This window comes from Euwallacea fornicatus, chromosome 16 (assembly GCF_040115645.1).
Source record: "Euwallacea fornicatus isolate EFF26 chromosome 16, ASM4011564v1, whole genome shotgun sequence".
NCBI classification, from domain to species: Eukaryota; Metazoa; Arthropoda; class Insecta; order Coleoptera; family Curculionidae; genus Euwallacea; species Euwallacea fornicatus.
Window position 1 is genome coordinate 552952 of NC_089556.1, and position 22092 is coordinate 575043.

At 35.2% G+C, this 22092-nt stretch overlaps 2 protein-coding genes across 4 annotated transcripts; both read left to right on the forward strand.

The window, feature by feature from the left end:
* Nucleotide 1: 1 nt before the first annotated feature.
* On the forward strand, nucleotides 2–3356 carry LOC136344224 (solute carrier family 25 member 44). The gene is made up of 6 exons (XM_066291468.1): nucleotides 2–333; nucleotides 397–722; nucleotides 1353–1445; nucleotides 1652–1833; nucleotides 1915–2101; nucleotides 2292–3356. The coding sequence occupies exons 2-6, from the start codon at nucleotides 503–505 to the stop codon at nucleotides 2609–2611; spliced, it is 1002 nt and encodes a 333-aa protein (XP_066147565.1). The 5' UTR covers nucleotides 2–333; nucleotides 397–502; the 3' UTR covers nucleotides 2612–3356.
* A 1067-nt stretch (nucleotides 3357–4423) lies between these two features.
* Stat92E (Signal transducer and transcription activator Stat92E) lies at nucleotides 4424–22070 on the forward strand. Of its 3 annotated transcripts, none has more exons than XM_066291447.1 (16): nucleotides 4424–4738; nucleotides 7486–7627; nucleotides 7676–7852; nucleotides 9913–10081; nucleotides 10732–10813; nucleotides 11076–11239; nucleotides 11328–11506; nucleotides 11566–11775; nucleotides 11868–12031; nucleotides 12191–12363; nucleotides 12414–12542; nucleotides 12629–12885; nucleotides 13047–13171; nucleotides 13479–13634; nucleotides 14343–14496; nucleotides 18621–22070. In XM_066291447.1, exons 2-16 carry the CDS (start codon nucleotides 7494–7496, stop codon nucleotides 18760–18762), a joined length of 2415 nt encoding a protein of 804 aa, XP_066147544.1. In that variant the 5' UTR covers nucleotides 4424–4738; nucleotides 7486–7493; the 3' UTR covers nucleotides 18763–22070. The 3 variants fall into 3 exon arrangements, with proteins under 3 accessions (XP_066147544.1, XP_066147546.1, XP_066147545.1); XM_066291449.1 differs by lacking the exon at nucleotides 18621–22070 and adding an exon at nucleotides 17568–18081; XM_066291448.1 differs by having other exon boundaries at nucleotides 4425–4738; nucleotides 11091–11239.
* The last annotated feature ends 22 nt before the right edge of the window (nucleotides 22071–22092 follow it).

Genomic DNA, 22092 nt, shown 5'->3' on the forward strand with positions numbered 1-22092 from the left:
CGATAATGAAGGGAACAGAGAAACTTCAAAATTTCCCATTACCAGCAGTTTTGCAGATTTATAAGGGAGTTTTGGATTAAACTTGCGGCTGCTTTGCTTTGCCTTGTCATAGACCGGGTTTATTTAGAGCAGTTAAGTTAGAAATCAGAAAGTTTCACAACATCGCACAATGCTTGGAACTGTCACTGTCACCGTCACGAGCCACTCTTCACACTTCTTCATCGCTCACATTCAGGGTCAAAATTCACAATACAAGAATTGTTCAAAATCATCTGACTTCCAAAAGAAAAATTTGCAAGTTCATAGTGCAATGGGAATAATCCATGGGGAAGGGTATATTACAATAACTTACGAGAAGAATCAATCAATGTCTTTATTAATAATCTTCTATTTTAGGACCATTATCTAGTTCATACATATCTAAAATGTTGATCCTTCCAATTCTTCAAACATAACCATCATATTTTATGATGATAAGTTGACGCGCAAAATCAAATTTTAAATGTTTCTGTATAAAGTTTTAAAACTAGACATGGATTTCATACCTGTAGATGTTGAGGAACATAAAGACTACATAAAGACTATCGAATGGCATATGATGGATAAAAACAAATTTTTTCCATTGTCCATGTTGAGTTCCTTCAGTGTTCGATGCGCCTTGTACCCCTTAACGTTAATTAAAACTCGTTTACAAGTGCAGAAGCACAATGATATATATTCAGGTAAGTTTAGATTCATTCACATATTCTCATAAGAAAATACAATGTCTAGCTAAGCTTTCTACAAAATGGCACTGTTAAAATAGAAAAATACAATCAGAGGCGCAGTGGGTAAATCCCTTTAGAGACCTTTATTTGCAACTTGTAAATACTTACTAGTGTTGGAATCAGTAACTTCATATCCATCCTACATTTGTTTTCAAATCCAGGTGTTACGGACTGGTTTTCTTGAGATGTTGGTGGTTAGTTGCATGGTTACCATGAACATCTGAAAAACTCTCAGGTTTCATATTTATAACTAGATTTTTCTGAACCCTATTTTATGAAAATATGTGTATACCTGTTATTCTGGTTCTAATTGTTATCTGATAATGACACATTTGATTTTTAGTATAGAGCAGGTGGTGAATTAAATTTTAAATAACGTATCTCATAAATCAAATTCTTGTAGGTAACTTAACTTCAACTAAAGTTCTATTGTTGTTAAAGAATTTTAATAACACCCAGGTTCTGTTTCAATGGTTTTATGGATATTTGCTTTTAACTATAGTTGACATAATATCAGTTATGTAGTTCTAAAGTGAATAATACTGTTTGAGAGCTGATATTGTTTTAATCATTGTTGTTTTTCAGGAATGTTTGACGCTTATGGAAAAATTTACAAATATGAAGGAATTTCTGGCCTTTATAAGGGTTTTTGGATTTCATCAGTACAAATCGTGAGCGGTAGGTATTTTAATTATATACTTAAGTGGTTATATTGCCTAATATAACAATCTTTCAAAGGGTTATTTTTATTATTGGAATAATACCAGTCAGGTCTTCTGAGCTCAAATATTTATTTATATATTCAGATGTAAAGACGAACATTTAAAGCAAATAATTCTATACAATACATAATATAGGTAACCAAAAAACAATATTATTTGCAGGTGTATTTTATATATCTACGTACGAAGGCGTAAGACACCTGCTAGCACAAAAAAATGTAGATTCACGACTTAGAGCTCTGGTAGCAGGTGGATGTGCGTCATTGGTGGGCCAGACCATTATTGTACCATTTGACGTTTTAAGTCAGCATCTTATGATGATAGGAACCATGGGTAAAAAAAATGTTAGTACCACAAGATATCCCCTTATCAATTATTATATTCCTGTTCCTCATAAATTCCAAAGAGTTTCAACCTTTTTTCAGATAGCATTTAATCCTTTAGGAATAAATAATAGCCCAGATAGGAGTAAATTAGCCATGACGGTAGAGTTAACGAGAAAAATAATTCAAATGGATGGAATTAGCGGGTTTTATAGAGGATATTGGGCGAGTTTAGCGGCGTATGTACCTAATTCTGCTCTTTGGTGGGGTTTCTACCATTTTTACCAAGGTATGCAGGGAGAGGTATTTGTTAATTATACATCAAAATATAATTAACATATTCACTAATACATGATACTATTGCACAATGACATTTAGTTCAAACTATGATGTAATGAGAAAAAAAATTAATTTGTTGTCATCCTTTATACTTTCAAGCTGTTTTTATATGAAAATATTGGCCATGATCGATATTTCAGATGAACTTTTGAAGATAATTCCCTCGTCCGTATCTCATTTGTTGATACAAACATTAGCCGGAACCTTAGGAGGCTTCACCACTACCGTTATTACGAATCCCTTAGATATTGTAAGGGCCAGATTACAGGTTCAAAGAGTGGAGTCCATGGGACTCGTATTTCGGGACCTATGGCGGGAAGAAGGGCTGCGTATGTTTTCCAAAGGGCTTAGCGCCAGGTTAGTACAGTCTGCCACTTTTAGCTTTAGCATAATTCTAGGATATGAGACAATTAAACGAGTGTCAGTTAATGAAGAATACAGAGAGTATGTTCGGTGGTGATATAGATTTACGTCATGTTTATTTTCATAGGAAAATTATTTTTGGCTCGTGAAGTACATGTACGTTGTAGTAGAAGAGTGTCTGATGAATCTTGAAGTAATCCAAAGAAATTTGTTTATGATAGAGAGATATTGTGTGATAGTTTAGAGCAATATAGGGAATATACATAAAATCATTTAATCAAAGAAAGGCCTTTTATCATGATATATGATAGGCCAAGTTCAATAAATTATTTCACATTGAAGTTCACACTAATTTAGAGAAATTACCACTAATTTAATAGCTTAAATATAATTGTTCTGCACGTACCTGAAGCCCATCGAATGATTTATTGGTAATTCAGTTCATTTCTCATAAAATTATCTCAATAATATCTAACAAGTAAGTGGTATTGTGGTTGGAAAAAGTTTTGATTTTTCAACTGAATATTATGCTTCAATATACATACAATGACAGGTTTTGTATCAAATCAATGATTGAATAATATTTTAATGGATTTTTTATATATATTTAATTGCATTATTTATGTTAATTTAACACTTTGGGAGCTATTAGTTCTAGAGAAGTACACATCAAATCTAATATAATATGTGTTATAGTTCTAGTTGTTGATCTTTTAAATCAATTTAAGCCAATGTTACTTGTTATTTTGAGAAAATGTATATAGTTCATATGATTTTGCGGCACATTATTGTGTTAGTGACAATACGCTTAGGTCAATAAAAATGAGTGGTATCAAGAGAAATTCTATTTTATTCAAATCGCAGGAACGAACCTCATCCCCTTACCATTCTGCAGTATTAAACGCATTTTTCCACTTCCTTTGCGATTAGTTATTTATTACTGACCTAATTCCACGGGAACATGTAAGAATTTCATTGGACAAGTTTTCATTCCCCTTTGCACGTATTTCTATAGAATAACAACTCCCGCTGCCATTTCTAATGAGTGTGACGCGTTTTTGTACCTGTAACTTGTATGTTTTATCGTTACAAATGGAACTACGAAAGTACATATTAATTTGAGGTAGCAACCAAAAGCATCGATACCAAAGAAGCATTGTAAGTCGACTGATGGAGCTAACGTTATAAATACAGCCTAGTATATATTTTTTCCTTGTTTACGATTCTTAGAGGCTTTTTCTATCACAAGGAAAATCTTGTAAAGACACCCGGTATAGTATTCTGGGAACTGGGTCGTGAGGGATTCACCGATTGTCTGCTCACGAAAAACTCCGTACTTTAAAAGTGATCTTGTGGAATATTGTTAGCATCGGAGAGCGCTGTGCGTAACTACTATCCATTTCACTCAGCTTATGCTAGTTAATTCCGCGCTCTCCTCATCTGTTGTTTTTTTAGAACATCTATATCTTTGAGTTATTTCGTTCTAATTTATTTATTTTCGTCTTTCTTATAATTGAAAAGGCCCTCGTGATAGCTTCGTACCTCCTCATAGTCGATTTATGTCCGTTCAAGTTGCGAAGCAATGCCACTTGTACTCCTCCAATCATTTTGTCGAGGTCTTTTTAAATCCCGTACTGTGTTACCAATTGTAATGTATCCATCCGAGAGAAATATTAGCGTTTTTGCCTTCGGCAATTGAAGTGGTTCTTGCATGTTTGCCATTTCTATTGAGATGCTTTCCTGTGCGTCTCATTATTTCTACGTGTATGTTTGAGTCACTTTCTTCAAACCATCGATAATTAACACAGCTCTATTATGATTACGCGATTGTCAAGCCATGACTCCGACGTAACTTTCAACGTCATTAGTGACATAAATGATGGACCGCCATTCAATAACGTAGAAGAATAGAAAACATTCAAAAACAACATGGCTGTCGGGCAGCAAGAATTGTGCGCCGCTAGTAAAATGTGATTCAAAATTTCTGATATTTATACAAACTTGTGTTGTTGTACGATAAGGTCGGAAAGAAATTGTTTACATTAGTTTTTACGAAGCCCACAATGTTTTTTTTTCTCTAAATATTGTATTGTCGATCTACGAATTGTAGAATTGCAAACAAATATTTCACTTGTCCTCGGCAACGAGCTGCGGCGACCTTGACTGATGTTCAGCTAATCTGTTGAATTTGCTTCTTCCTATCTTGAAATTGTCATTTTATTGGGTAAGTGAGAACGTAGTATTTAGACTTAATAATTTAACCCCAAACGTGAGCTGGTTCCCCGCGGAGGCAGTTCGAATAACCATTACTATACAAAGCGGTGTTTAGAAGTTCCGGAAAAACCTTATCACAATATAGATATTTATTTCCACTGTATAAAGCAAGTCCACTTTAAACCACTCAATATGAGGTAAATGTGAATGGTGCTTACCCTTATGCACGCTCTCATCAAGCAAATATAATACTTCCTTGAGAATGAGAGTTCATTTAATCTGAGCCCAAACGGTTCAGCAAGCAAAGCTCTCATTTATCAGATCAAAGTTATGAGTAATAAAAATTTCCTTTTGAACAGATCCAGGCCCTTAAAAAGCATTGTAACTCCTCAGATGGAGTGCTTGCAATGATATGGCCAAGCCATTCCTATTTATTTGTGTACTTTGGGTATCTCAATGTGCTGTATTAGTGACGTTGAACTTTTCTGTTCATATCTTTATCATACTCTCTTAATCAATTACTTTCATTTTGGGTTTAACCAATTTTGCAGCCCTTTTTTCAGATTTAACTTCACATCACAACGTCAGTATCTATCTCAGATTTTAGAGCCGGCTCCTAACAATCTCTTTGATTTTTAAATTTTGGTTAAGGCATTTTTGTAATTCAAGCTGTTAAAAATGATAAAAAAGTTTGCAGTATCAATCTTTGCAGTGAGAAGTTTATTTACGTCCTATGGAGTCCTAAAAAGTATTTTGCTTTGCGGTTTTCTTCGAAACAACTTCAGAAATAAATAAAAATAAGAGTCAAACATTCGCTTTTTTTTTAATTTCTGGGAGCGCCGTATATGTTACGGTTTCAGAAATCCCCAATTCCCGAATCCGTATCTTGGTCGTTCCGTATAGAGGAGCTTCTGACTACTTCATTAGACAATTTGACAATCGGAATAGTTTTCAATGGGACTCGCAATTTTTAAGAGTTTTTAAATTGAGTTATGTCGTTTTAGTAACAGTTGTGTGTAATTTTTCGCTGGGTTCCTTAATTTTAGTGAAAATCTTCAAATGTTGAAAATTTAGGTTTTTCCTTTTTCAAATTCTGTACGTATATTTAAAACCTCAAGAAAGTGACAATTTTAAAATTCATTTTAGTTCCTTATTACCCTCGTTGTTCCCATGTAATTTCTCCAACCTTGTGCAGTTATTTACTGTATAGCTTCCGTCACACCCAGATACCTAAATTTATGGCATTTTGGACCTTTAACTTCCGAATGGTCACGAAGGTTTCGAAAGGTCCTGTGCGCCGAGCTGATGTTTTCACAACGGCCATGCGGGTTTTTAGAAGAAAATTATCAAGAACGGTCAATTTGAAAAGCGACATTTCGCGTGGTTTTTCATTTGAGTGGAGCATCTCTCGCGGGGTTTCAAATATAAATCCTGTTGAAGATTTGGGTGTTGTATGTTGCTAGACTTATGTACCAGTTACTAAAATTCTTAATAATTAAAGCTGAAACAACACATTTATTTTATTGTAACCTACAGGTATTTATGCGATCCGATAGGAGAAGTATTGTTTTGTGCAATGAGTGGGATTTGCGAGACGAGGAAAAAGGATATCCCGCAATATAACATAAGCTTTAGATATGATATGTTTCTAATTTTACTGCACGAGGATTGAGTCACGAGAAATTTGCATATACTTTAACATGTTCAATGTGTTTCGTCTGTCTTTGTAAACCTTCTTAAGTAAACCCAAGTTACCATATTTGCGATTAGGTTTGCTTCGTACAATTGTCGTTTGTGTTCATGGATATTTGAATAGGCACCCAAAAACATGGGTTCAAGATGGAGGGGCAAACGCACCTACTCTAAAAAGCTTCAGTCTGCCCCTTCAAGGGTTTAAGAGACGTTTATGATTATCGTTTCCGTTCACTCTTTGCAAATGCCCTGTTACGTCTCCTTATAGTGACAGAACTACCCATTTCTTAAAGTTCTTACGTCACAGTAAGCCGGAATTAAGTAAATGTTTTTTTAATTAACATTAATGCATTTTTCTTGTTTTTAAATATGTATATTTCTTAATAACGACTCATTTTTTATTAATAATCCCTTTGCGTCAGAGGCCATCGTCCTTTTCCAAGTGGTATGATCATGTGAATTGAACGTTTTGTATGCAGGGTGTTCAAATTTATTGTACTAGAAATTCAATTGTGTATTCGACATTAAGAAAGAATACCAGTTTCCTATATATATATTTTTTATGCAGAGTTTCTTTATAAAGTATATTACAGAAACGCATCGCTACTGATATACGAGGGTTCAATGTTTGCCCTTTTCTAAGGTTTTATTCGTAGTTCCTCCAGTTCTTGAGGCGTTGAGTTGAAATTCGCACGCCCGGTATTTTTTACCATCTACACGATTTCAAGCTACAAACTGTTGTTAAAACGTACAGGGTGGTACTTTTCTGGTGGTCAGGTCCCTTTTTGAATTTACTTGTTATTCAGCCTCCTTCAAAGCAGGCATAGCACGTAAAATCATAATCGAAAATCTGTCCTCTGCCGGACTATTTGCACGACCGTTACATACGTTTTTGCATAACCATTAAAATTAAATTTACTTCTTCGTTTCTTAAATAAATTTACAACTTTTATGTTACTTATTCTCTCACTGAGTTTAGTTTATCTCGGACAAACCGAAATTCGCCTAGTCGTAAAAAGATGAAGCGTTATTATCATAGTTATAATCCTTCTGTTTTATAATCAGGTTTTACAATGTCTTTGTGGGCAAAAGCTCAGCAGCTGCCTGCGGACAGTATCCATCTCCAACAAATTCGAGGCATTTATGGCGATCATTTTCCAATTGAAGTCAGACACTATCTGGCACAATTCATCGAAGAGAAATTTTGGTACGAAACATTTCTTTCCCGACTTTTTTGCAAACAGTAATTTAATAGGTCGGACATCGAACTTATGCCTGAAAATGCAACTTACGAGACTTACGTGGGAAACCTGGTCAATCAGTTAATCCAGGAAATCGAGAACAAAGCAGAAGGCTCCAGCGAGGTGTCTGAGTACTTCCTCACCAAGCTGAAATTAGCCGAGGCCGCTAAGATGTTCAGGCAACGTTATAGGTAAGATTTTCTGCAAAGTTTGATTTTCAATAACCTTGCTGTGCCTGAAATCGTTCAAATATTGCTCTCGCCTAAGCATTGTTTATTAATAATTAACCATAGTTCTGATCAAATCTTTGGCATATTTTTCACAAATACCTATCTTACGATAGTGCTTCCGTAAATCCGGCGGTATGCTAAAAATATAATACATTAACCGTAGTTTCTCTCGACCTTAAAATTCCAATGACTAATTGGAAAAACTGAAGCTGAATAATGGAATGTTATTTGATACAATTCTGATTTTAAATAGAGCAATCTCAAGAAATAACCATTTAATATTTTGAAATAAACACTATTCCCAAATCGTTTAGAAAAAACAGAGTTGCAGATTTTCATATTCATGGAAAAAACTTGTGTTCTTTGACCCCGATTCCGCGAACACCTGTTATTACTCAAAGATGTTGCGTTCATAAAAAATTGTTTATCATTTTGTTGTGGTTATACTTTTCAAAGAGTAGCAAAAACAATCAGGCCGTATACCACAGTATTTATAAATTACAAAGAATTTGAAGATATTAGGTAACAGGATGTTAAATTTTATCTAAATGGTTCGATTTAAGACTGGCATGAAAAGCATTGAAAGAAATTGTTTAGTATTCAGTAGTATCACTCAGGTGGTAAGTTGTAAAGGACTCGTCAAAAGGGAATTTGCTTGAACGAGCACATTACGGAGATTCCTTAGTCTGTTTCGTTAAGTTTCAGAATGGTTATTTCCATCCTTACTGCATTTCCCCCGTCTGCAAAGAAGTTATAGCTCTAATTGGGTAGATGCAGAAAGCAATTTGTTAATGACTCTTCGGGAAATTGATTCGTTTCTATTCACTTTGAGTAGAGTAATAAGTTAATGAAACTTCATTCTCTTGAAGGTGAAACTGTCAATAATCATTTTTGATCGTTTCTCATTTTTTAACTGCACGAAGTGTGGAATTTAATAATATCATACATGCGAGATAAGTTGCCTGTTTAAATCCGCACATGACATTTGGGTATCTATATCTAATCATTAAATAAACAACGTTATAACTAAACGTATTGCAAAGTTCGTGTACTGAAATATATATGACGAGATTAGTTCGCATCTTCTGGGAATCAATATGAGTTTTCAGGTTATTTGCGAACTTTGCGGGTTGAGGGATTGCGTTTGTAAAACGGATGCAAAATTTATTTTAACGCATATTCTGCATTACTATTCATCCAATCAGTAGCCTATTTACTCTAATACATTAAACATTTTCAGTGAGTCGTTTCGTATTTAACCAATTTTTAAAATTCCTTTAGTTAAGTTAGTTCGGATTGGGTTAGTAGGCTGTAGTATCTTTCTCTTTCACTTATGCTTTAATATATCAGTGAAATAATTATATTCAGCAGTAAAGTGGCACTGCAGGTGTTCGACCATTTTTTTAAATTTTATCTGCACTGTAAGATTGATTCATATTTATGTTTTGGTTTGGGTATCAATTCCAATAATAACGACACAATTAGTTCTTCGGGCATGAGTCGAAAAAAATGTTTATTTGAATGTCGCAAATGTGCAGCTTCTTTATATTTATTGTGTAAACATTTACATGCTTACACGTTATATAGTACTCTCCATCGACCTATGATTCGTAAAACATCTGTTTATTATTATAAAATGTTATATCTTCGTACTACGGCGGTTTTAGGCTCATAAGAGCTTGTAGGATACTTTACTTTTGATATAAAAATATAAAATATGGTTTCTGATTTACTAGTCTAAAACCATGAAAAAAAATGACTTCATTTCTACCAAATCGAAGGAATTGATTAAAAAAAAATGTAAGTTAGTCGCAAAGTACAATACATATTTCTAATTTTTTTTTATATAAAATGAATGAACCAGCAGAAACTAAATTTTAGCCTTTCTCACGCGTCACTTTGTCATTGCTCACTACTTTAATTGCTACAGTTACTCATTATTTTTTTATCAAACCGAACCTCGTAAAGTTTTCCCCGTATAACAGCAAATCTTATCTCTAAGCAATGTTTTTTGTTTCCAGTCAAAATCCCATGCAACTGTTCAATTTCATTCGACAGTGTTTGGCGGCCGAAATGAAATATCTTCAAGATGCCGGTGCCGACTTCATGGGAATGGGTCCCGCTCTCACGATTTCGGACTCAGCTGCGGAGGTATTGCATAAACTGGAAGACCTCAGGCGTAGAACCACTGTGAGTTTATATTTTACGTTCGGAATTGGTTCACCTTCAGTTTGCAAATTTGAGGCGGTTTGCCTAGTTTTCTGAGATGTTGAAGCACCTAGCGATGCAAATTGGGTCGCTTTTAAGAGTGCGGTAATTTTTGCTATATGAATTTTGTAATTTCAAAGATAATCAAAATCAAAAAATTTTCAGGAAATAGTTTTTCGTTATCTGAAAATGTCCCGATTATCAATAACCCATTGATGACATCCTGGGGTTTCATTGACTCTTGTAAGACTTTGCCAAGCATAGTCCCAAAATTTTTTTGAAGGATGACGTGTACTGCCACCCATTAGAGATTTTCCTCCATCAACAAGTTTTTTGCCCCAGTATATTTTAACAGGCCGAAATACGCATTTCTCTAGCTTGTATGCGATCCGTCAGATATATTTTGAAGAACCTGATGAAAAACCTTCTAAACAGTTCAAAAACGCTGCTAAAAATGGCGGCAAACCGTGTAAAAGCTTAATAATTATCAATTATTGTAGTTTCTCCAATAGTTTTTGCTGCTACACCATTTTAAGGCCATACTAAATCTTGTTTACAATTGCGCCTAGTTTACATATACTGCCGATGGCGGTAAATACTATTCTTTTAATTTTCGCATTTGATTATTTCAGTCAACAGCAGAAGACACGAGGAAACTAGAACAGGAACAAGAGGCATTTGCTTTGCAGTACCATGAATGTACGAAAGTTAATGGTGAGTGCTCACTATTTTATATAATCTGTCTTAGGTTAGTTCAGATGCGGGAAGATAAAAAAAGCTTCGTTAATAATAAGACAATATACTTGCTCTTTCTAAAAAATAGTTCCCAAATTTGCTACTTGAATTCCCTGCAAATTCGTTTTTGGCTAACAGTATAGTTGCGCTCTTTGTCAAATTGAGAAAGGAAAAAATATATATAAATATATATTTTGAAAAAAATGATTATTTAAAAATAATGGTGTTATAAATATAACAGTTTTTAAATTTCTAGCCCACTTGCAACAACTGAAAAATCAAGGAGGTCCAGCATGCACTGGTGACCAGATCCACAGATTTGCAGCGTCTGTTGATCCACCAGATCAACAAACACTACAAATGATTAGCAAAAAGGAATTGTTGGAGCAAGACTTAAATCGCAGGGTGAGTAATATACTGGCGCATCATTTTTGTGTTAAACCTCCGAAAGAATCCAAAGTCTACGATCGTTCACGTTAAAATTAAATAACAGGTGGCCCAACTGATGGAATTGCGAATTAGAATAATGGAAAAGTTACGACAGACGTATCAGCATCTGGCTCAGTTGCAGAGCCAAATCATCGATGACGAGTTGATTCGGTGGAAGCGGGACCAACAATTGTCCGGAAATGGTGTTCCATTTACCAGTAATTTAGACCAAATCCAGGATTGGTATGGCATATTTTTTCCACATCATGCTTCATTTATTTAATAATTTCACGTCTTAAAAGGTGCGAAAGTTTGGCTGAAATCATCTGGCACAATCGACAGCAGATCAAAGAAGTAGAACGACTGAAGCAAAAATTGGCCTTAGATCCTCCGGGAGTTGTTGATGCTCTTTCAAGTATTTTGACTGACATCACCCAATTGCTGTCATCTTTGGTCACATCGACATTTATAATAGAAAAACAACCGCCACAAGTGATGAAAACTAACACCAGGTGAAGTAAAAATACACAACAATAGGTTTATCCTATCTTTTTACTGCAATATGCTTTTTTTTAAATTGTGTTAGTCATAATTTTCTTTTCAGATTTACAGCTACAATTCGACTATTAGTAGGAGGCAAACTTAATGTTCACATGACTCCTCCTCAAGTCAAAGTCACAATAATATCCGAATCCCAGGCAAATATGCTTCTTAAAAATGATAAGTTGCTGAAAGGCGAAAGTTCTGGGGAGATTCTCAATAATACAGGTGAGTAGGGATTTTACTGAATAAATAATAAAATAGGCACAACACTCAGAAACTATTTTGTTGTTTTTGAGTTCGTTTTTGCATATTTAAATATTAATGATTCACTAATGTTTTCTCATAAAATAATCATTATAGTCGTAATACGTTTGGAATGTTTAGGTACAATGGAGTATCAACAGACCACCAGGCAGTTATCGGTTAGTTTTCGAAACATGCAATTGAAGAAAATTAAAAGGGCTGAGAAGAAAGGCACCGAAAGCGTCATGGACGAAAAGTTTTCGCTTTTTTTCCAGTCGCAGTTCAGTGTTGGTGGCGGCGAACTCATGTTTCAGGTACATAACAATTTGCTTTTTTTTTCTTTTTTTTTATAATAAAATTTCAGGTTTGGACTTTGAGTTTGCCAGTTGTTGTAATCGTGCATGGAAATCAAGAGCCTCATGCTTGGGCTACAGTAACTTGGGATAATGCTTTCAGTGAGCCTGGCCGGTGCCCGTTCCAAGTTCCAGATAAGGTAGTTTTTTCACATTCACTTATTTGGGATTTCCTATGTTAAATTTGATCGATTTGAAGTTAATGAATGTTTTTACATTTAACAAGGTGCCGTGGTCAAAAATGAAAGAAACTTTATCTTTGAAAATGAAACATGCCACCGGAAGGGGACTCACTGAAGACAATTTACGGTTCCTGGCTGAAAAAGCTTTCCGAGGAAATTACAACGAGGCTACAAACTCAATGCTTAGTTGGGCTCAATTCTGTAAGGAGCCACTTTCAGAACGTAACTTCACTTTCTGGGAATGGTTCTTTGCTATCATGAAGCTAACTAGAGAGCATCTGAGGGGACCTTGGTTTGATGCGTAAGTTTAGTAGTAATTATTAGTTATTTTATTGTCTTGACCATCTTCGAAATGTTAACCTTCATAGAAATTTCTCCATTATATAAAGAGTCTCTAATATGTGGATTCGGTTTGTTATTTGCTGTTTAAGCTTTTAAAAAATTCAAAACTATATTTCACAGTACTATTATGGGATTTGTGAAGAAGAAACAAGCCGAAGAGATGCTTTCAACATGTCCTGCTGGCACTTTTCTTTTGAGATTTTCTGACAGTGAACTAGGAGGAATTACCATTGCCTGGATTTCAGGTACTAAGCGACATTATTTTCTTTTTTTTTCAGGCCCATGACTAATTTTTTGTACGAACGTGATGTAAAGTGGCTTTATCTCACGCATTTACGATCTGAAAGCAATTTTTTTACTGTGACTTTTATAATAAAACTTTTTTACCCCACGTAAATATTGTAACTAAATTTATTGAAATCAATAAAGTTATGTCCTGGGTAATAAATATATTTGTCTTAAAAAGTACTATGTTCCTAAATTGTAATCGGCGTACTGTAAATAATTACTTTCGATACTTGTTAGGTAAACTATTATCTGTCCGTTATTTAGATTCTCAAGAAGTGTTCAGCTTACAACCGTTTACCGCCAAGGATTTTACAGTGAGATCTCTGGCCGACAGAATTTCTGATTTGAATCATCTGATAACTTTGTATCCAGACACACCGAAGGATGCCGTTTTTAATAAATATTATACGCCTTATCAAGGTAAGTACCGTTATAATACAGTGCGCGCTCGATAAAGATGTTTGGATAATTAAAACGCAAGACAATACTTCAAGTGAGAGAAAAACTACTTTCTCGGCAATATTTCAACTTTTGGCAAAGTTCTGCAGGTAAATTTTAGCGCACATCAAGTATTAATGTTAGGAACACTAACAGTCTTAGAAAGTGGTATTAACATTTTTCTCCACTACTGCGGTGTTTAAAAAGAGATCTGTTCTCAATTGCCAACAAATGTATGTATACGTCGGTTTAGCTAGCTACAATCTGAGAAGACTCCCACTAAATTCTCGATGTATTACCGGCATCTTCTTAACCGCCATAAACTCTTGAACGTGGCAAGGGAGATATTAGTTCTGGGTTTGCTTAAATACTACGTCCAGATTGCTTTTGGTCTTTGCTATTTAAACGTTAGCATAAGAGCAAAGTTAATTTTCAATAATTGTTCGTCAACATATTGGGGTATGTGCATTTCTAAAACGTGACATTCTTGTTAGATGTCTATCTGCAGGGCAAATCCATTCGTTTAAAGGGGTATGATTGGGCCGTACTATTGAAGAAGCACGTTTAATAGAGTAAACTCAAAAATCGAGCTTCTAATATCTGCCATATTTTTCCATCACCATTTTACCTGTAAACCCAACGAATTAGTCTATAGACGTTTCCACTAACAAAACTACATATCTATTTTAGATCAACAACAACCTATCAACGGTTACGTGAGACCTCTATTGGTAAATTTCGTGCCCGGTTTCAACAACACGGCGACCAACTATAACGCTACACCCAATCACAGCTCTTACATGAGTCCCGACCCTTTGAGAGATACACCATCAGTAGCTAGCAGGTATGTTCGTTCTTCACCACTTTACAGATATAAAACGCTTTTAGCTACTTGCATTTTCTCCAACAAGTAAAAGAAAGTTCGAATATTATCCTTTCTGAACTTATTTGAATTGTAATTATTCTGTGTTTCTGTGTAGCAACATTACGACTAAGAACATTTGCTTTACGCTTTCGCCTCTGTGCTCTAGGTTTCGTAGGTTAATTTTAGTTGTGTCTGGTTTTCCATAGTAGAGTGAAATTTCGAACCAGTTGCTTGCACGATCATATTAATTCAGTTTCCCGTTCGTTAGCTAAGCTAAGATTTCTTGCAAAAAGACGTGATTTCAAATTTTACATTTTCGTGCAGTAGATTGCAATACGTAATTGGGAACAGTTTGGAGGTGTGATTTGTGAGGTGTAAAATGTGTAGACTATACAGGGTGTTCAAGAAATAAGTGCCATAATTTGAATCAATAATGGAACTCGTAAAAAGCAATATTTTATGCGTAAGTTTTCCAGTTTAATTCATTAATAGATTTAGTACGATTCCGTTACCCGCCTATGGCATCTAAAATTGTTTATCCTAGTTCGGATCCTTCCCATAGATATCTACTAAATTTTCTGCCTGCTTTCTTATGTGCATGTCTTTTGCGAATAATCAATAAACGCGTACAGCTAAGGAGGAGGAGTTATTGGGGTTTTACGTTATTTACTGTTAAAATAATAAAAAAATGTGACTTACCTACAAAAGAGGTTACATTAAGTGTTCAAAATGTCTTCCATTATTGTTGGAAATTATGTGTATATTTAGTAGAAATTGGGATTAACAAAACACGAATGCAGGAACCGACTTTACTTATAAACGGCAAAGGCACCACTGCAGCACGAGCATCGTGAAAGATTACAAGAAATATTTCCCTTTTTATGTGCACGTGAATCAACTTGGTGCGTACACAATATGAGTCAACTGTGCCGAAATTGTTACTGAACTATTACTATTTAGATTCGATTTTTCTACATAGATTTGTAATGTAACAAATCCAACAATTATTCTCGAAGCATGTCTGTATTCGGCATTGAAAATTTTCTTCTACCCTCAGTATCGCTTCCCTATCATTTCGAATAATTCTGGCGGCATTTTCAACGCGTCCTCGTAGTTCCTCAATTGTGTCAAATGTTGTAAAATACACTATTTGTTTCATACGGCCTCGTAAATAAAAATCGCAAGGACTTAAATCTGAGGATCGAGCGGGCCACGCAAAGGAATCATTTCGGCCAATCCCACCTATTGGGAAAGTGCTCATTCAACCATTCTCGTGCGATTCGGGCGTTACGGCAAGGAGCACCATCGCGAAAATACCAAACGTTTCCACGAATTTCCAGCGAAAACATCTTCCAATAAATGATTTAGCTCGTTATCTAAAAACTGTAAATAACTTTTATCATCTAATCGATCTGGTAAAAAGCGAGGGCCGATGAGCCGGCCGTCTATCGTTCCAGCCCGTACATTTATTGGAAATCTCTCTTGAAAATTGCGAGGCCTTATACCGTGGGGATTTTTTCATCTGTCCAAATGTGAGTGTCGTGCATATTAAATACCCCTTCCCCGGTGAATCCCGCTTCGTCGATGGCCAATACACGGCGAAGAAAGTTTGGAACACGTCTTAGTTTTCTTACAACCCAGTTGCAGGACCGCTGTCGATGATTATAGTCCTGCGGTTGTAAACACTGAACTTTTCGTACACGGTATGGGTATAATTGTTGTTAATCTTAAAGTCCTCCAAACTGAACTTTCCGACACATAGCGCTCCATTGCCATTCTACGAGTGCTGCTCCCAGGATCATTTCCAACACTTTCCGAAATTTCATTTTCAACATTTGCTAAACGATTAGGCCGTCGTCTGCCGCGATCTCGATAGGCACCTGCTCAGGTTCGACTATTGCGAAGTCCTTGGAATAACACGAACAAACGTGCGCCTGTTAGGTGTAGGCCGATCCGGCAAACGACGCGTACAAATCCTACGAGCCCGATTTGAATTTCCACGGGATATTCCCCATAAGCTAACACCATATCGGTGTATTCGTTATTTGTAAATTGCGGCATTTCACACGAAAATTCCTCAATGCCATCGATCGTAAACAATACAAGACTTGCGGTGCGTCGACCTTGACTCACGTTAGCAAAAAAAACTTTACGATAAGAAAATACCAACGAAATATCCAGTGTTTATTTGGATTTTTTTCCGAATCCTTAAGCGGTGCCATATGGGGGGTTTTAACGGGTAAAAATGTCGGAAGTAAATGTGATTAAAAAAAAAAAACTTATTTGACAAAAGTTGTTACCATTGATGAGTTCTGTTGCTTGTCGAAATTGTGGCACTTATTTCCGGGACACCCTGTATCCCGAGCCTTTCCCTTTCGCAATTTCAAAAAAGTTGCACGATGTCTGTGCGCGTATGCATCGATTTTTTTTTTATATATATATATAAGAAAATTGATGTATTGCGCGATTTGGAAACTTGTAAAGCCCTTTTACTTATGTAGTTTGGCCATTGGGAACTCTCTAAATATCTTGTTGAAATGTAAATTCTCTAGGGTTTGTAGGACTAATGCACACAAATGTAACTAGATTAAACTACACGCCGCACGACTAACTACAGCTTCTGCTAGTTGACGCTATTTCGTATTTGACAAAACCCATACAATTCAATCTGTACCATATATCACACCATAGACACAAAAAATGTGGCATGAAGTAACTTTCTAATAGCTAAGACTAAATGGTATATTATCAGTTCCGTCAATTGCTTGGGGTCAGATCTAATTGGGTCACTTAAAGGAGAAGTTAAATAAAGCCGGGCTCTTCGTCTCCCCAAATGATCTGAAAATGGCGTATACATGTGTAACATCATAAATTGACACGAATGGCCTGTTTTTTTTTTAATAAGATTTTATATTGTGTGTTATGTGACTGAAAAAGTGGAGTTGGTCCTAATCGTGGCACCGTGCACCTCGTTTCACTCACAGTTTATTTTTATTTTGTCCATGTTGTGCAACAATAGTTATTAAATTAATTGTGATCTATCTGTTCAGTTTTCAGAGTGTTCTTGATCTTTAAGAACAAGCACATCCTGTCTACTTCAAAAACACGCATGCCTTATGACATTAGTGATACAATGTATTATTAAAATGTATTTCGAGTTTACATTTAAACGCTTCATATCACTGTTAATAGTAAAGTGAAATTTGTCACTACCAATTTTCAATACAGAATCGACTTTATAAAAAAAAAACTTATTAGTGATCGTTTTATATTTTTATACTGTTTATGAATTTTTGAAGTTTTAGAATTTATAGCGTAGGCGTTTTAGATTTGATTTAGTGTCGTAGGTTAATCCATTTAATTAGTGTTCGTTCTTTTTGATTAATATTTGTGCTTACTGTAAGAGTAGGAGTGCTCTCATTATGCTGCGATTTTTTTGTTTTTGTTTTTCGCGAGATGCAAGTTTTATTATCCGTACTTAATTGAGTTGATTGTTTGAGAAATGCTGATGATATGTGCCTATTTTTTAAATACCAAGCCCTCAAATAAATAATTGCATTCAAAGTTGATTATCTTTGTTCCATTGAAGATACATACATAGTTTTTCACAACGAAAACGAGCATGCTGCAACACAGACATAACCAGACACATTTGCCGGACCTGTTTTTAGTTTTTTCCTTAAGTTATTTTTCATTTACTCTCAATTTGATGAATTCGGCATACTTTTGTTAACACTTGTGTTTCAGCTCTAGAGGTGAAATAGCCTCTACACGTAATAAGAGTGTCTTGGGCTAAGAGCGCACCGGATCGAAGACGCATAAAATTGCAGAACAATCTAATATTTCCGCTTTGAGACGCAACCTTGCCCCCATTACCAGTGCCAGTATCGTTTTTTTTTTCTTTTTTAAAGTTTAATGAGTATGTGGTTGATTTTAACTGAACTGTTGATAATAGTGTAGTTTGGCTTTGAAAGAGCAGGTGCATCTAGCACTTGGCAAATGTAATGTAATTTTTCGCCCCACTTTTCATGGTTATAATCTGTCTTGCAGTCATGACCGCATTCGAATCTGACAATCTAAGTCTGGTTATGTTCTGTTTGCAGCTACGCGGGCTCAACCGCCACCATGACCACCGGTCCCGGGGGACTTTCCATGAATATGGACTGCTTTGATAACTTAGACGAATCGAGTTACGCAGGCATCGACATCAATGAAATTGTGGCACTCAGTTACAACAGCAAATAATTCGACTTTAAGGTAGATATTTGAGGCCACCTTTTCGCGGTTCGTACTCAAATGTCGCGGGATCACGCAACAATCTCAATATTTTTTATCACAAATTTGTTGTCAAACATACTATAGATTGCTGTATTCAGAGGGGCACACTCTATTGTAGTTTTTGAGAGAGTAATTTACAAGGAAAAAACAAGCGAAAACCTAGAACCTTTCCTGCCGAGAACCAATTTTTTTTTTTTTTTTTTTAATCGGTTCACAGTTTTTTTCGACAGCTTGGCAACGTTGTCTATGTAGCTGCTACGGCGTACCTATCAAAGTCAGTCATATATCCTTGAAGTAAATGCTAAGCACGATGTTGCCTTTTCCTAATTTAATTTAAATCGCATCGAAATTGGGACTTCTAATTTGATTGAAACAAAATAAGCTAAAAAATGTGTTTCTATTTTATTTGAAGTTGATAAAAGTGTCTAAGCCGCAATCCACTGACCAATCTTAAACTGTTTTTTTCGAGTGACTTCTTGACGTTACTAAGGAGAGAATTTCGTTTTTGCTGCCTTGCGGTCATACACGTATGGTCCCCTGTACATATTTCACAGACCTGAAAACTGGTTTTGAATATTATGAGTGCTGGTTCTTTTCACTATATTCTGCTAATCATCGTTCAGAATGTGGTAAAGGGAACTCTGATTCGTACGCGAAACCTCAGAGATCCTGTTGTCGGTACAAGCTCATAATGGCTGCGCTTTTAAGGTTTCATTCTACTTTTTGCCTCAGATGTTGATATTGTTTCAAAGTAGTGGCGAAGAAGGTACTACGTTTTCCAATTGGTCAAATTGTTTCTTGATTGGACGGTTTCTGTCGTGACAAAAACTGTTCAATCAACAAATTTTCATGCAATCGGTCTCACCCGTAAATTATTTTGAAATGTTGCAACAGTCAAATCACGTACTCTTTCACCGTTTCGGAGAGAGATGAGATACTTCTCTTGAGTGCCATGAATATTAAAATGACAAAAAAATTTAGTTTGAATAATTACTTTTTGGCTTCAACTAAAAACTAAAAAATAATTTACAGGTGTTTAAGTTGGTTTAATAAGGATGTATAAATTTGCGTATCTTTATTGTTCCTTGTAATTGGGTAAATATAATTTTCTGTATGTGTCCTGTTTCTGCTCTGATTTTAGTGTTCACGGTGTAAGAAATGTCGAAAACCAATTTTCGGTTGACTGCGCATGAACACATTCCTTAAATATGTTCAAACTCTTAGCGACCTTTACTCGAGAGGGATTACCTCCGCCAATTCCCAAATACTCATCGGAACCGCACATGTGTCTGTTGCAATGCTTTGTATATTTCCTTAAATTTCTGCAAGGATGAAGACACCTTCGAAACGTCGAAAACGCACTTTTTATCGGGAGCATATACTTTTTTCCCACAATTTGCTATAAAGATATCTTTTCGTAGCAGGTGAGTCACGCAAAAAAGAAGTGATGAAGCTGTCGAAAAAACTCATGTTTACTTCATGCGTTTACGTGCAAAACCAGATTCGAATCGGATCGAAGCTCCCAAGTTGCAGTCGTGGCGTTGTCCCTTACTCGCCTGATTAAATTTTTGAATATTTTTGGTCCACCGATTTTTAATTCTCAAAGTTGAATGTTTTTCATTTCGTTGTTTCTTTTCGCAATGCAGTCGACGGAAAAATGCTTTAACTAACACGTATATTACTGAACGGTTAATAATCTTTACTTCTAAAGTACCTCTTATTGATCGCCGTGACGAATATGCTTGTTCGTTAAATAACAATTATTCTTAGAGATAGAGTTATTGAATGATATACGTATTTTCAAGTGTAAAAGTACATAAGAATTTTATTGGGTAATGTGCTAGTGAAAATAATTACGATAATGACGGCTGTTTTTGTGCCTCTCAAATTAGTCCTGTCGAACTTGGACAGTGATATTTGCTAGATAATAAAAGTGATGCTATTGCACGCGGTAGTGTTCAGGCTCCTTTTTAAGTTTTCATTGTAATTTTATATTACAATTTACAATGAAAATCGTCTGAGATGTTATTAAAAATAAGGCTGGTGTTTCGAGTGAGAAGAATCATTTGCTTAAAATGAAAGAAAAATATTTTTACGATATTTACGATATTAAAAATTTTATTAGTAGTATACCTACATAAGGAGCTTAACTTTCGGATATTTCTTACACCTCTAACGCAACAAATGTTAATGCTAAATGTGGCCATATTATTTTTAAACATTTGCAATTATTTCTTTTTACAAGTTACGATTTGTCACATTATTATTTCCGTGGGGCACTCTTAGGTGTCGTTTTTTGCATTAAAATCTGAATTTAAGAAATTCGATGTTTGTTCAAGCAGAATGCTGCGCATAAATTTTGTCAATTGCGTCAAAAGATTTTACTGCAAAAACATTAAGTACAAATACACTATTTGGTAAGATTAGACCTTTAAAGTCAATTTTAGTTTAGTTCATAAGTTAGTGCAATGTTTTAACCTCTTTTGTAAATAATAGTAGCTTTTGTTTATCTGTTGTGTTTACTTATAAATGGTGCTTATTGTAAAGGGGGAATTACATCAAACTGAGTAGTCGCAAAACCGTAGAATAGCGAGACCTTTCTCTCACAAACCAACACTAAACCTGTAATTTGAACGAATGGCTATGTTCCTACTGAATTTTATAAAATATTACTCACGACCGAGTTTGACGCCTATTTGTATCATTTCCTTTTTTGCGAAAAACCAACTACGCGTTTAGTTTAAACTACCTAATTATTTTTTGTTTTTAAACATGTATAGAGCTTTGACGAACGATGCGAACGGCAAGGAGGGATTTTAATATATTTACCCGCAGATACGTTTTTGTAATTTATACACGTCGTAATGAAATTGAACACCCGAAGATGTAGGTGTCGCGGTCAAAGTTGATACAAACGGGAGTAAGAATTATTCATGCTCAGTTTCATGTGGTCCAATCTTTATAAAGATAGAAATATTTAAAGCACTTACGACGTTAACGCAATATTTTTTATTATATAAAGTGATTTGCATGTGCAGTGGTCAATATTGATATCGCTTTCAGTCGTATCTTGTTTAGATGACCGCCAAGTCTATCTAACGCCATACTCAATTTTATTATAATTATTAAGATTTCATTTTTAAGATAAAGTACCATCCTTTTACACTATCATCTTAGACAATCCTGTTTAGGCTTCTGCCGACATGTTGTACGTATACCTATTGTTAGATTTGCACACCATTTTGGAAGTAAATAAAGTTTAATGTTCACAGTTATCGAGTTGGTTTTACTTCGTTG